Genomic DNA, 15,109 nt, shown 5'->3' on the forward strand with positions numbered 1-15,109 from the left:
TTTGATTCTATTTCAATCACAGTATCGCTATTCCACTCCAAAAGATCGTGTTTTGATCTTTATTGGTATTTTGGCAGCCACAGTTTGTGGTCTCTGTACTCCAGCCAATACTCTCATCTTCGGGAGATTGATCAATGTAAGTTACAAGTGAATTTGTACATTAAGCCATTTATTGAATTGATTAGCGGTTGTGCTTTAGGCTATGCTCGGGAAAGCAGGGGAGATGGTTCCACCGGGAACTGTTCCACCTGAAGGTGAAACCGGTGAGACATTCCAGGACGATCCAATGGAACAGATGACACAATGGTTCCTCGATGAAATTCAGTTCTTTGCCGTCTTCAACACGATAATCGGTGTTGTGATGCTCGTTGGAAGCTATGTGTCAACAACGGCTTTCAACTATGCCGCTCACAATCAGATTTTCACGATAAGAGGAAGGTTTATGAAATCAGTGTTGAGTCAGGAAATTGGATGGTACGATCAGAACAAGAGTGGAGAATTTGCTAGTAGGATCAATGAAGATTTGACAAAGTTGGAAGAGGGTTTGGGAGAGAAAGTTGTCATGTTTGCTATGTTCATGGTAGCTGGCATTGCGTCAATCATCGTTGCCTTTGTCTATGGTTGGTTGTTGGCCTTGGTCTGCATGGCTAGTTTACCAGTGACCATGATCTCAGTGGGAATAGTCGGGGTGTTCACATCGAGACTATCAAAGAAGGAAGTTGAAGCTTATGCCAATGCTGGTGGTATTGCAGAAGAAGTTTTTGGTGCTATTAGAACCGTTGTTGCCTTTGGTGGACAAGATCTCGAAGCTGAACGATACAAGTCTAAACTTTGTGCAGCCAGGTCCATCAATATCAAAAAGAATTTCTTCATGGGCTTGGGATTTGGACTGCTGTGGTTCTTCATCTATGCCTCGTATGCCTTAGCGTTCTGGTATGGAGTGGGTCTTGTCTTGGAATACATTGACTATGAACCAGAAGACCAAGTCTATGATGCTGGTATTATGTTCATTGTGTTCTTCTCCGTAATGATGGCTGGTATGAACATTGGTATGTCATCACCCTACATCGAATCCTTTACGCTGGCTATGGGAACTGGAGCTAAAGTGTACAGTATCATTGATAGGGAATCCTTGATCAATGCTTGGGCAAACATAGGAGAACGCCCAAAAAGCGTTGAAGGCAACCTAAGTTTCCAGAATGTTCACTTCAACTACCCAAATAGAAAGACTGTCAAAGTGCTTAAAGGTATTAATTTGACGATCAAACGAGGGGAGACTGTTGCTTTAGTCGGACCTTCGGGTTGTGGTAAGTCTACAACCATTCAGTTGATTCAGCGCTTCTATGATCCTCTGGAAGGAGCAGTCATCCTGGATGGAAGAGATATTAAGGATCTCGACGTAGCTTGGCTTCGATCTCAAATTGGAGTTGTAGGGCAAGAACCTGTATTGTTCGGAACGACAATCTATGAGAATATCAGATATGGCTATGAAGGTGCAACTAGGGAACAGATTGAGGCTGCAGCTAAGGCTGCCAATGCTCACAACTTCATTAAAACTTTGCCCGAAGGATACAATACGCTTGTTGGTGAGAGAGGAGCACAGATGTCAGGTGGACAAAAACAGAGAATTGCCATTGCACGAGCTCTTGTTCGCAATCCAGACATTCTCCTTCTCGACGAAGCCACCTCGGCTCTGGACACCCAAAGTGAAGCTAAAGTACAAGCTGCTCTGGAGAATGCAAGCAAAGGTCGAACTACAATTATCGTTGCTCATAGGCTTTCTACAATCAGAAATGCCGATAGGATTTATGTGTTCAAGGATGGTCAGATCGTAGAAACAGGTACACACAGTGAACTTATGAAGAAGAACGGAGAATACTTTGCTCTGGTCACATCACAAACTGGCAATGCCGAACGCGATGGAACGCTAGTGAAGAAGAATATCGCAATGGATAGTATTGATGACGACGAAGAAGTTATCGACATTATGACAGATGAATCCGATCTTGATGAAAAATACCAAAGTGTTTCTATGTGGAAAGTGATGAAGTGGAACAAACAAGAATGGCCTTACATTGTAGTCGGATCTATTGCTAGTGTTATCATGGGAGCTGCTATGCCTCTGTTCGCTCTGATCTTCGGTGAGGTCGTTGGTGCTTTGGCAAATGAAGATCATGATCAAGTTCGTGCTGATGCCAATCGATTCAGTCTGTACTTTGTGATTGTGGGCATTGTAGTGGGACTGGCTACGTTTTTGCAGATCTATACGTACGGCGTAGCTGGAGAGTTTCTCACTGAAAGAGTGAGGGATTGGTCTTTCAGGGCAATGCTTAGGCAAGAGATTGCCTGGTTTGACAACAAATCAAATGGCGTTGGAGCCTTGTGTTCAAAACTCAGTACAGATGCTGCAGCTGTTCAAGGTGCTACTGGTCAGAGAATTGGTACAGTTCTGTCTTCCGTGAGCACTCTTCTCATTGCCATTGGCATAGCAATGTTCTACGAATGGAGATTGGGTCTCGTAGCCTTGGCCTTTGCACCCCTTCTCGTTGTAGGAAGCTACTTGGAGATGAAATTCATGGAACAGCAAAATATGGGAAATTCCAAGGCTCTGCAGAAATCAACAAAGGTATCAATACCAAAAATCCTGCATAACCCTAACCTAACCCTATGCCTCACTTACAGCTCGCTGTGGAAGTTGTCTCCAATATCCGCACAGTAGCCGCATTGGGTAGAGAAAGTATGTTCCACAAACAATATGTGGACATGTTGAGGCCAGCTACTAAACAATGCAAGAGAAACACTCATATCCGTGGTACCGTGTACGGCCTATCCCGTTCAGTCATGTTCTTCGCATTTGCCGCTTGCATGTATTACGGTGGACAGCTGATGGTCTGGGGCATCACAGATCTGACTTCCGTATTTGTGTAAGTACATGAAATACTGCATTTTTCACTATCACTTTTAATCATCGGCACTCTTATCACTTACCAAAAAATCCCAGACTTCACAGACATGAGCAACCCACCATGAACTTAATCTCTTTCGCGCGAAAAAAATAATGTTATCTCAAACTTTACTGTACTTTTTTTTCTCAAGAGGAATTCTTCACAATCTTGACGCTCTTGCTCACTTTGTGATAGTATTTTGAGTTCAATGTTGATTTTAGAATTAAGGAATCTCGAGATCAAACATCAAATATGTAAATTTTTTGACATCGTAATTGCATTCAGTAGGCTTCGTTGTATACGCGAAGTCCTAGTTCGTCTAATGATGTAGTGGCCCTTTATCATTTATGTCCGCCCGTTAGTGGTCCATACATTTGTCCGTTACTAGACTTAGGGAAGTGGAATACCCTACCCTGCCTTCCAAAACCGGGTTTTTCTTAAGCATCTCAAAAACGCACAGTCCTCTTTTTTATTCTCAAATATTTTGAAGGTTATGCAAGCCCAAGCTTTTTTTTCAGTCTCAAAAGTTATTTAGCTCTAGAGAGCGTATTTCTCAACTGATTGGGGAAAGTATGGATTCATTTGAAAGGCCTTGGAATGCCTAACAAATTTGAAGTAGTCAAACATTTGTTATGGTGCTATTCTAATGAAAAATGGAAAAGGGACATATTACTTCTAAATATTTTTTACATGACTCTTCGCAGGTGCTTCAGCATAATCATATTTTCATTGGGTTGGTTCCTAACATGACTGTTTGCAACGATTTGTTTGACAGTTGTGACAGGAACCAAAACAAAGGAAGTCGATAACGTAGAAGCACATTAGAACAGCCAGGTCGGAAAAAATGGTCGGGAGAAGGGTTTTCCTTGAATGGCACCATTAATCACTAACAAACCGGTTATTAACTGATTTATTAGTCCAGAATTCAATTGTACTAACTGTACTTAATTGAAAAGCCCAAATTTTTCCCTGAGATATATCAGCAACCATTTCTCATTGACACAATTAATGCACAACGAATTTGAAGATATAGCGGCACTCTTTCTTTAAAGAATATTGACTAATTTAGTCTAAGCACATTTCTTGTTAAGAAAGAGTCCAATGAAAAATTAAAAGGGGACATATTTTCCCTGAATGTTATTTTAGAACATGACTGTTCTTAAGTGCTTCTGCATTATCGAATTGTCTCTGTATTGGTTTCTGTCACGAGTCACATCACGTGTGTTCACAGATTTTAGAACACGATGAGGACTGGGGAGAACAGTCTAGATAGGAACTAATAGAAAGAAAAGTCGAAAATACAAAAGCACATGAGAACAGTCATGTGCTATGTTCAAAATAAAGATTTCCTCTTTTCATTTCTCATTGGAACAGCATCATAAATCTTTTATCAAAATAACAGAGTATTTTTTGTGCATTTACGATAATAAAGCGTGACAACTTATCTTATGTCTGATACTATTTGCCTCAGCAGTTTGGAAAATCTCCACAAGATTAACTTTTAGAAAACACCACAAAAAGCACATCATCTTTCGAGATAGAGGAAAATGTTCTTCAAGAAAACTTTCGTCAGAAAACGTGCTAGATTCTTATGGCAGCCAGTGAAAAAATAAATTATCCGTTTTGTAACTTTTTGCCCCAGACTTTCAAAAATTAAATTTAATCAGTAAATGAGTAAAACAAATTATTAATTCTAAATGCACAAAACTAGTGAAGTACTCTAGGCAAAGGGAAGATGATAAAGTTATAATCCATCTTGGAATTCTTTATTTGATTAAATCGGATTTATGATCACTTTTTACTTTTCTACTAACTAAAATTGAATAATTTACTGACTGATTTGATTTAATTGCTCGAACTCCACAGAGCGAAAGAACAGTATATAATCCCTCGATTTTTTCCTTCCACCTCCCGGAGATCACTTTTCTCAACAAATCTTCGCGTTTCAAACGATTTCTTGAGAAATCGCGTCACGTTGTTTGTCCGTCTGCTCGTTTAACCGTTACCACGTCTAGAGGCCAAACAGTTAAAGATAGCGACTTGGTACCTTTGGTGGAACCACCCCATAAATCGATCCAAGGATCGTTAACATGCCCCTCATTTTCCCCACCCCTCCCCTTCCCCTCTAAAATCATGTTATTTTGGGATTGATCGAAAACGCGTCGTGAGATTTTTTTTAATTTTTGGATATGTTTTAGAGACTATCAAGGCGAACATTTCGTCATTATACGAAAATATCGCTGAATCATACTTAAGACCGATTTTTCAAAGACGAAGGGGACACCAATATCCCAAAAATAATAAAATATTTTTTCGGACTATTTAGCGGACAAAATAACTTTCTATAGTAAAAAAAAATGTTTTTGTTTTTGGGACACCGGTGCCCCACTTGTCCTTAAAGGGTTAAAAAGGCTCTAAAGAGCGTATTTCTCATTCGAATAGTATTATGTTTGGGCTCGTTGGAAAGGTCTTGGATTTTCCGATAAAATTGAAGCGGTTCCAATTGGTTCTGAGCCGGTAATGAACCGGTCTATAACCGATAACTAATTTTTATCCGTTATTCAATTATATTATTCCTATGGTATTTTGGACAATATTTTGAATGTTTTATAAATCGGTAATGAATCGATTATGAATCAATAAGAGATCTTTTTTCGAAAATAAATTTTAATTTTTAAAATTTTTAAAACTATTTTGAGGGGATCTTTTGAGTGTTTATAAAATGGATCTAATCTGTAGAGAACCGGTAAACGATAAATGATGCAAAAGTACATTCCAGGTATAGCATTTAAAGTCACGAGTTCGAACAATTCGCAAAGTCTGGGATCCTTTGTCAACCATTTTTTTACTGATTAAACTGATAATTTACTAACCAAAAATGTTTCTCCCAGAGTTTATTCATTTAGAAGTTTTAGACAGTCTAGTCGGGGATCCAAAAACTGAACGCTTCTATTAATTACACAGCCTCATTTTGCCAAAATTATGTTTTGAAAAATGACTTGGTCTTCCAGTAACACCAGTTCGAGCAGTTCTGAATCAAAATATGGGAATATTTAACTGGCCATTCATTCCTTCCGTTCTATTTGTTTGAATTTAATAATCGATGGTTCAAATAAACAGTCTTGTGAAAAGCTAACAATTCCTCTGATCATAAGAGCTTCATAAGACCCCTGCTAGGAGTGCTTAATTGAAAAGAAATTTCCTGCATTATTTCGATGTCGTAAGGTAGAATAGCCTAATTTAGAACCTGCTCCAAATGAGAATATGGATTCTTTTTTCTTAATGAAAACATTACTAAAATTTTATTTACCGTAAATACGGGTGATTGCACTTCTGGTTTTCCTAAGCTTTTTAATTCAAGCACTTAAGGACGATCTAAAGACCATCCTTAAGTGCTAGAATTAAAGAAAGGCTTACGAAAAGCAAGAGTGCCAACTCACTTTTTCTGATTCTTTACACGTCATATAAATCGAAAATCCATTCATATTGATAAAAAAAATATCATTTGGAGCAAATTTTGAATTATACTATTCTATTCTACCCTGTATGCTTCGCTATTTCCATTATTTTGAAGAAACAAATATGTTTAGCAAGCTAAAGCATTAAATCAAAGAGTTAATATTGGTATAAGTGCGTCGAGAATAGTATTTTTGCAAAATAATTGTTAAGGTTTCATTAAAAAACTTTACTTAAAAAAAAAACAAACCTGTACAAAAGTCCTGTAAGAAGAGTTTATAGCAATATGACAATGTCACGACAATTTTTTTGTGTTAAATTTGGGTTTGGGACAACATTAAACCCAGAAGTCACTGAGGAACTCTAAGAAGCTCTTAGTAATGGACACGAATCGCATTTACTAATAGTTTTCCCGAATGAATTTCAAAAGGAATTCAAAAATTTGTCATATGACTTTGTCATACTGTTACAGAATGCCCGTAATGGAAGGTGGATAATTCATTGTAAACTTTCAGCGAAGATAGAAGGATAACACTTGATTCTTGTTTCTCGGGAAACGTTAAAAGTACTCACCCTGACCATGTTCCAGTGACTAATTCAGTAATCTCCCGCTTCTTTAATCTTATTCGGTTAGATTTTATTAAACCCACGTGCATGTTTAAGAATCATCGTACCCGTAAATTAGTCTATGACTTATCGCGTGCTTCTTCAGTGTGATTCCGTCACTCAAATATTTCTCTTATCACTAAGTTTTTTATACCCTGCAAATTTTTGACCATTTATTGCCACTATTTGGCTGACTAATCATCCCAGGAAGATATTGTAAAATTGTGGCTATTTCAGGGTCACACAAGCTCTTATTATGGGCACAATGTCTATTGCTGGAGCCTTCGCCTATGCCCCCAACTTCCAGAAGGGTATCATTGCAGCTGGAAAAGTTGATACTCTGATGAATCGTGTGCCTCTGGTGAGGGACAATCATGAGATTAAGAAGAAGGAATGGTCTGCTTATGGGAATATTACATTCTTTGAGACTCAATTCTTCTATCCTTCTCGGCCTTCGAGTCAAGTGCTCAAAGGATTGAACTTGAGTGGACTTCAGGGACAAACGGTAGCCCTTGTAGGACCATCAGGATGTGGAAAGTCTACGTGTATTCAGCTTCTGGAGAGATTCTACGATACCACAGATGGTTATGTGGCAATTGACGAGAGTAGAGTTACGGATGTTTCTCAGAAGAATTTGAGGTCTCAGCTGGGAATTGTGTCGCAGGAACCATCGCTATTTGACAGGACAATAGCTCAGAATATTGCCTACGGGGACAATGCGAGGAATGTGTCCGAGAATGATATTATTGAGGCTGCCAAGAAGGCCAATATACACAATTTTATTTCATCACTGCCACTTGGATATGAGACTCGTCTTGGGGACAAGGGAACACAACTTTCTGGGGGACAGAAGCAGAGAGTAGCTATTGCCAGGGCACTCATTAGAAATCCTCGAATCCTCCTTCTGGACGAAGCCACTTCGGCTCTGGACATGGAGAGTGAAAAAATTGTCCAGGAAGCCCTCGATGCAGCCCGGGAAGGACGAACTTGTGTTACAATTGCCCATCGACTTACAACAATTATCGATGCCGATGTCATTTTCGTGATAAATGCTGGAAAAGTCGTTGAACAGGGCACGCACAAGGAACTTCTGGCTAAGCAAGGAATGTACTACGATTTGTACAGCCTTCAGGCCAGTCCAAATTAAAAAAAAAACAAAAAAAACCACCGGCAAAAAAATAACCCAATTCCCAAGACGTTCTCTGACAACGATTGAAATTCTACTTAATTAGCAATAAGGCACCAATTAACTTAAGAAAAAAAAACAAACAAACTGTATTTAGCTCCTAGGTTTTGCAAAATAAAGTATTTTTGTTGTTTAATGTTAAAGAGAAGAAATCTTGTATTTTGTCTGAATATATTTTATAAATAACGTAGTTTTTTCATAAATCATCCTGTTACCTATTTTGTATTCCAATTTATCATCTAGATAAATAAAAAAAAAGAATAAATGGCAGAAGTCACAATCAATGGTGGTTGATTAATTGTGAGAAATTTGTGATATAGTACGTTGATCTGTTTCTCACTTCTTCCCTCACGATATTTCCGCCATAGCCTACAAACAAAAAGAAGGTCCAAATCAGTCTTTTTCTCCTGCATCCCAAAAATGACCTTTTGTGATTCATGAAAGATGGAATGAGCTCATGAAAATGGATGGCATTTAGTGCATTTAGTCATGATGAATGTTTTACGCAGATTCAAAGTCCAAAGATTAGAGAAAGCCGAGAAAGCAAATCATAGAGTTATTACATTGAAAGATACAGAAGCATCGCAATAAAAAAAAATTAAAGAACTTATAAAGAATAAGAAAAAAAAGAAAAAAGCTATAGCATGCGATTTTCTCTACAATTAGAGCAACCTTAAAAAAAATCTGAGCGCTCATAGCCGGACTTTCGAAGATCATTCGAAGATCGGATTCGAAAGCCAAAAGCCATTTTTTACTTCTTGTTTCGTGTGACTGAAGTACGTTCCGGGAATATGCATACAATGGGATTATTAAAACTTCGCAGAACCCTAACTAAAAGAGTCACGGAGGGACTAAATGGCAGCGGCTGCCATTTATCGGATTTTACAAAACATTTTTACTTAGGGTAAGTGTGCCAAATTTCGGCATAGTTGCATGCAAGTGCCAAAGTTGCAAGTTTGAAATGTAATATTTTAAATACAAATTGATTTTTTTTATTCTTTCTTCTGAAAGAGTGTTGCATGGAACCTTGTAAAGAGTTTACCGTCTTTATTTACTCTAAAATCATTCTTAATACATTTTAAAATGAATAAAAATGTAGACATAGCTTTGGTACCCTATTTCGGCCACCTTCATTTTCATAGTTCCTTGCCCTTCGGGAATTCTTCCAATGTCTTTTTCACGTCATCTCGTTTGTCGAAGCTATATTTTTTGTTATTCTTTTGCATGATATAATCTGTAGAGTACGTAAAATCTAAAAGTTCATGGAAATTCGAGGAACAAAAAAGGTGGCCGAAATTGCAAGCTGGCTGGAATTAGGCACACTTACCCTATATTTAAACATTCGGAGCTTTAGTGAGTTCTTTTCTGGTGTCTGAATCAGAAAATTCAGCTCCTTGGGTACTGTATCTAAAGATTTCTAACCATTCAATGTTTTCATCTTTATCAGAATCATAGAGTAATGCTTTTTCATCGAACATTTCATGGTCAAATTAATTCACTGAATTTTCATTATTTTTCTTCTCGATAATTTGCAAAACCACTTTCAACTTGTTCTTTTAAGGCTTTTATACACTAACCATCAAGAAAATTACATCTGCAGAACGTCAAACTCCCATATAAAATGCATATGGCAGCAACTGCCACTTGGTCCTTCCGAGTGCAATTTTTTGTTTTTGCAATATTTTTACATTAATACTTAAATTTTATTAAACATTTTATAACGAAAAAATAGTCAGATAAATTTTGCACGCATTCAATCAGGCCTCCAGGCGAAATGATATATTCTACATTATAAAAAATAAAATTGAACACAAAATTGGCAGCGGCTGCCACTAGGGTCCTTCCAAGTGTTAAAATACACTTTTAGTGTAACTATGCCAAATTTCGGACTGCTTGTAATTTCGGCCACTTTTTTTTTTACCTCAGTTCCCATTGATTTTATACTTTAGCGCACACTAGATATCATTTAAAGCAAAAAAAAATACAAAAAGTCTTTGTGAGAATTCCACAAAAGTAAGGAACTATGGGAATCCACGTGTCCGAAATATTACCCAAAGCTATGTCTATACAGGGAGTTCCGCTTTCAAAGAAATTCTCAGGACCGAATTCACTCCAATGACACAGAAAAATTGCATACCTACAGGAGAGGTCTTTGGAATAAGCTACAGAAATGCCGTGATGTATGTATAACATTCTCGACGCCAATTTTTCAGCCTATTTACAGCGCAAACGATTCATAAGAAATGTATTTAAAATTTACCGAGTGTAAAAAAAATTGCATACATTTAGGGCAATTTCAAAATTATTTTATTAATCAGCTCCCAATTAGTAGGCAATTCATATTAAATTCTTTCGATCCGTTTTCACTTAAATCGGAATGCCCTGTATTTTTATTCATTTTAAAATGCATTAGGAATGATTTTAGAGAAAACAAAGACAATTAACTATATCTACAAGGTTCCACTCAACATCCTTTAAAAAGAAGTAACACAAAATTCAATTTGTATAAAAAATATGACATTTCAAACTTAAGGCCTTGTCTCTTGCATGCAAATGCCGAAATTTGTGCAGTTACCCTATGCATTTTTACCTCATTAGGAGCTAATTTGTTAAATCATTTTTAAAATACTCCTAATGTGCTAAAACACAGGTAGATTTTGATTCTCCTTTGATTTTGAGATTTGAGATTTTGATTTACTCATTGACTCAGTATAATGGGGCAGGAGTATTATGAGCATCATTCCGAGCGTTCACGGCTGTAGTTTCCCCAAGAAAAATAGGATGCTGGTCAAAATTGCGAAAGCCAAAATACCGAATTGCTTCATTAAGCGCTGGAGTTTAAAAAAATCGAAGTTCGGTTTCGAAAGCAAAAAAAAAACATTTTTAGTCAAAGTACTTTCTGTCCGAATTTCAAAACGTTCAAGTCAAAATTTAGCTATATTTGCTTTGTTGTGGGAAGAATCAAAGGAATGAAGCTCCTTTCATTATAATTTCCTTAATAATCACCGAGTAATAATTTTAACAACTTCTTTGTGTAATATTTCATACATTTCCCTATCTTGTGCGAACAATCACTGTGTAACTCTTTTGCCAGCTTTTTAGTGTAATATTTGATAAATTTTCCCCACCTTGTTCGAAAATTTAGTATGAAAATTCGAAATTAAATTTAAATTCTTCGAACATCAACGACTTTTTGTGCAAATAGAGTTCCATTTACCTTTTATCCAAGACACTATTGGAGAATCAAAATCTACTTCTGTTTGGGCTCAATAGCGGAAAAAATAAACGCCAACAAAATTTTGCAAATATTTGTTTCGTAAATTCGAAATTTTGCTTTAATTTTCCGAATTGGTTCGAATAGCAATGAATAATCGTCGGATGATGTTCGGGAATTCGGATCACATTTCGTTCCCGAATTTAAGAGAGTTATCTTTTAGTCGGGACACTTTTGGAGGATAAAGCTCCGGCTCTGAGCACACCGAATAACTCTATCTCTGTAAGGGAAAGTACTCTACTTAGTTATTTTTCCTAAGAGACTTACAAATAATTATCAATAATAGTTAATTGATAATAAGCTAACGTTATATATAATAAAAATATGTAAGTATTTTAGGAAAAAATAAAAGACAATTCACATTATTCGAAGGTATAAATGTTTGAAGGGAGAGTAATTTCCCTTACATAGCTTTATTATTAAATTATGTTATTTTGAGACTTTGTTTTGTTTTTAATAATATTGATTTTGAAGCATAATTTCTTTATTTTATTTGTTTTAAGTGGTGTAAAAATTTACTGAGTTTATCATGATTTTTTTGTTAAGTTGCTCAGGCTTATTTCCTTATCATGAGAATGCTAAATAAATTTGCAGTTAAATTCTTATAAACTAAATAAATTTATTATGTAAATCATTAAATTTATCACTCAAAAATATAATAAATTTTTACTGACTTCTAGACAAAATACTTGAAAACTTTTTAAAGGTTTTCACTCAATTTCTAACGTTTTCTTTCTGCTTTATCTATTCAATGTTAATAGCTACATTGCGTGTAATTTGATCCTTTTGGGGATTGAGTTTCAACCGCTTCAACCAACAATTTCAGGCGCATTAAGAGTCTATTAAGTTTCTATCGATTTCTTTCCAAAGTGTTCTATTTCGACAGTTCCTTGTTGATAAATCCAGCCTAATTTACAATGACACACTTGCCCATCCCAATCAAAACACGAGTTTGTCTGAGATCACTCATACGACTCGCACGATTGCAAGTCATGCCTCCAAATTCCAGAAGAGCTAATCAATGAACAACCATTTATCAGTACTATAAAAGCACAAATTTTCTCTGTACAACATGGAAACAACAATCAGATGAAAAACTAGGTATAAACAGTCTGGAAGATTAGGTAAGGTAAAACATCGAGCATTATCACTTATCACTCTGCAATTTAGTTCAGTTTTTTATGCAAATAAATTATGAGAATTTTTGAGTGAATCTTTGGAAAATATTTATCTGTTTAATATCAAAAAATCTCTCTAAAGATTAAAAATTTGTTGGACTCGTGTTAGTGCCTTTTTAATCACATTTACGGCTTGATATCTTCAGAAATTTTAGCTATGATGCATGAAGTATATGCTTCTAGCTTCGGACTCTTTGGACAGAATTGATGTTTACTTGGACGGAATTGATGTTTAATTTTGGTTTCCTGGATGTTATTCAGAAGAATTCTTTTTTAATTTTATTGAAAACGCGTAATACAAGAAATTTTCCTCCTTGTCCAAAGATACCTGGATTTTTTTTTCTACCATGGGGCTATATTTTACACTGGTAAAAATAAAAGGATCAAATTGATTCAAATTTGATCCTTTTCCAAAGGATGGATCAACTTTCAAACTCTGAATAGACATTTTTCATAATAGAACACGTTAATTTGATCCATCCTTTGCAAAAGGATAAATTTGATCCTTTTATTTCTACCAGTGTAGAGATGTGTAGTTATCTTGGTTAAAAATCTCAATTCAAATATCTCAACTAATTTGGAAAATATTTAAAAAAAAAAACTTGAAAAAATGGCACAAAGTTGTATGATTTTACGGTACATTTTTTAAAGTATTTAATCTCATTTTCTTTTCCCCTAAATTTTGTTCAAAATGTGAGGTTATGTCGTCTCTAATCTCAAAAAAATTATGCATTATTTCAGAGAATAGGTGTCTTTAAATTTATTTTTAGGCATAATTTCGGCAATTTGAGATACAAATTAAACATTGTATAATGATTTTTGTCTCAAAACTGTGTCAGCTCATAAATTCAAAACAGACTGTAAAGAATCTCAGGTAAAAAAATCTGAACCTCAAGAAGATGTTTGAGGTTAAGATTTAACCTTAACGTTTTCAGGTTTCGCACTTACTTTGGCTTCGAACACTTTATATTTTTCACATCAATAAAAATACTGAAAGACTAGGGTAAGTGTGCCAAATTTCTACATAGTTGCAAATAAGCACTGAAGGCCTAAGTTTGAAATGCAATATTTTTAATTCATATTGATATTTTTTGTTACTTCCTTTTCGGGAGGGTTTTGTGGAACCTTGAAAATTAATTTATCATCTTTGTTTTCTTTAAATCACTTCCTAAAATATTGAAAAATAAATAAAAATATGGACATTGCTTTGGGTAGTATTTCGGCCACTTTGAGTGAAATACCGGCCACATTTTTTTCTGACCACCTTTTGTGACGCAACGAATAGAAAATTTCAAAACGTCATACGGAACGTGTTTAATATTTAGTTTAATACGTTTATATGACCCATAAGCCTTGAGATCTTCTGTGTAATTTGTCCTGAAGACCTAAAGAATAGCACCTCAAATTTACGCGCAGATTACCGTAGGAATTTGCCCTTCCTGAACTCTTCCAAGGCCTTTTCCACATCATCTTTTTCATAGAAGCGATGGTTTTTTTCTCTGGACATTGGAGAACTCAGAAATTGAAAAAAAACATAAAATGAATAAGAAATCTAGAAAAGCAAAAGATGTTGCCGGTATAGGCAACACTACCTCAGCGGAGAGACGCTCACAAAGTATCTACTTTTTTACGCGAAATACAGGATCCAGCTGAGAAATTTTAACCCGAAATTTAAAGATTAATTCACTATTAACATAAACAGAAACAATCTTTAATGAAAACTAATAAATTTTCATGAAAAACACCAAAGGAAAACCTTTTGCACTTCACGATAAATCGTAATGCCCTGGACACACTTACGACTAAAGTCCAGAGAAGACTAAGCTAGTTCATAGCCAAGTCAGTTCCTGACACACTACAAACGAGGTTTAGCATTCACTAGTATCCACAAAACATAACTTTCCTGGGTTTTTATGCAGATATTTCTACTGAAATGCACTAATACTCCTCTGAAAATGAAACTACTGAAATCATGTTTCAGTACACGTCCAATAATTATTGTTAATTACAATTATTTGTGAGGTGGAAGCTAACTCGCGACTTAAGCCAATTTTAGCTATTCTAGTGAATAATTCTTGTTGTTATACGTGAATTGTGAAGTAAATTTAAAAGTAATTTCATTTTCAAAGGACTTACTATTGCATTTAAGTAGAAATATCTGCATAAAAACCCACGAAAGTTATTTTTTGTGAGTGCCAAAAAATGTTGAGCCTTATTTGTAGTGTGTCAGGAACTGACTTGGCTATGAACGAGCTTAGTCATCTCTGGACTTTAGTCGTAAGTATGTCTAGGCCATAAGACTGCTAGAAACAAATCGATCTGTCACATTTTTTGTAAGACTCTTGTCACACTGAGTTTTTACAACGCAATTTAAATTCAAATTATACCTAAAATTTAATGGTCTTTGTGTTAATACATCCTAAAATGAATAAATATTTAAAAGCAAAATGAATTCATTGACTAT

The 15,109-nt window shown here is 35.7% G+C and overlaps 2 protein-coding genes across 7 annotated transcripts in view; one reads left to right on the top strand and one right to left on the bottom strand.

Moving 5' to 3' along the window:
• Nucleotides 1-8,477, top strand: part of LOC129802948 (ATP-dependent translocase ABCB1) — a 21,949-nt gene extending 13,472 nt beyond the window's left edge. For both annotated transcript variants that reach the window (XM_055849197.1, XM_055849196.1), the window contains exons 3-6: nt 23-136; nt 200-2,626; nt 2,683-2,924; nt 7,245-8,477. In XM_055849197.1, the coding sequence (XP_055705172.1) occupies nt 23-136; nt 200-2,626; nt 2,683-2,924; nt 7,245-8,154 (3,693 nt within the window). In that variant the 3' untranslated portion in view covers nt 8,155-8,477. The remainder of the gene's footprint in view (nt 1-22; nt 137-199; nt 2,627-2,682; nt 2,925-7,244) is intronic.
• The window catches only part of LOC129802953 (phosphoserine phosphatase), a 27,692-nt gene continuing 20,898 nt past the window's right edge, over nt 8,316-15,109 (bottom strand). For all 5 annotated transcript variants that reach the window (XM_055849205.1, XM_055849203.1, XM_055849206.1 and 2 more), the window contains exon 4: nt 8,316-8,562. In XM_055849205.1, the coding sequence (XP_055705180.1) occupies nt 8,474-8,562 (89 nt within the window). In that variant the 3' untranslated portion in view covers nt 8,316-8,473. The remainder of the gene's footprint in view (nt 8,563-15,109) is intronic.

This window comes from Phlebotomus papatasi, chromosome 2 (genome assembly GCF_024763615.1).
Source record: "Phlebotomus papatasi isolate M1 chromosome 2, Ppap_2.1, whole genome shotgun sequence".
In the NCBI taxonomy this organism is placed as follows: domain Eukaryota; kingdom Metazoa; phylum Arthropoda; class Insecta; order Diptera; family Psychodidae; genus Phlebotomus; species Phlebotomus papatasi.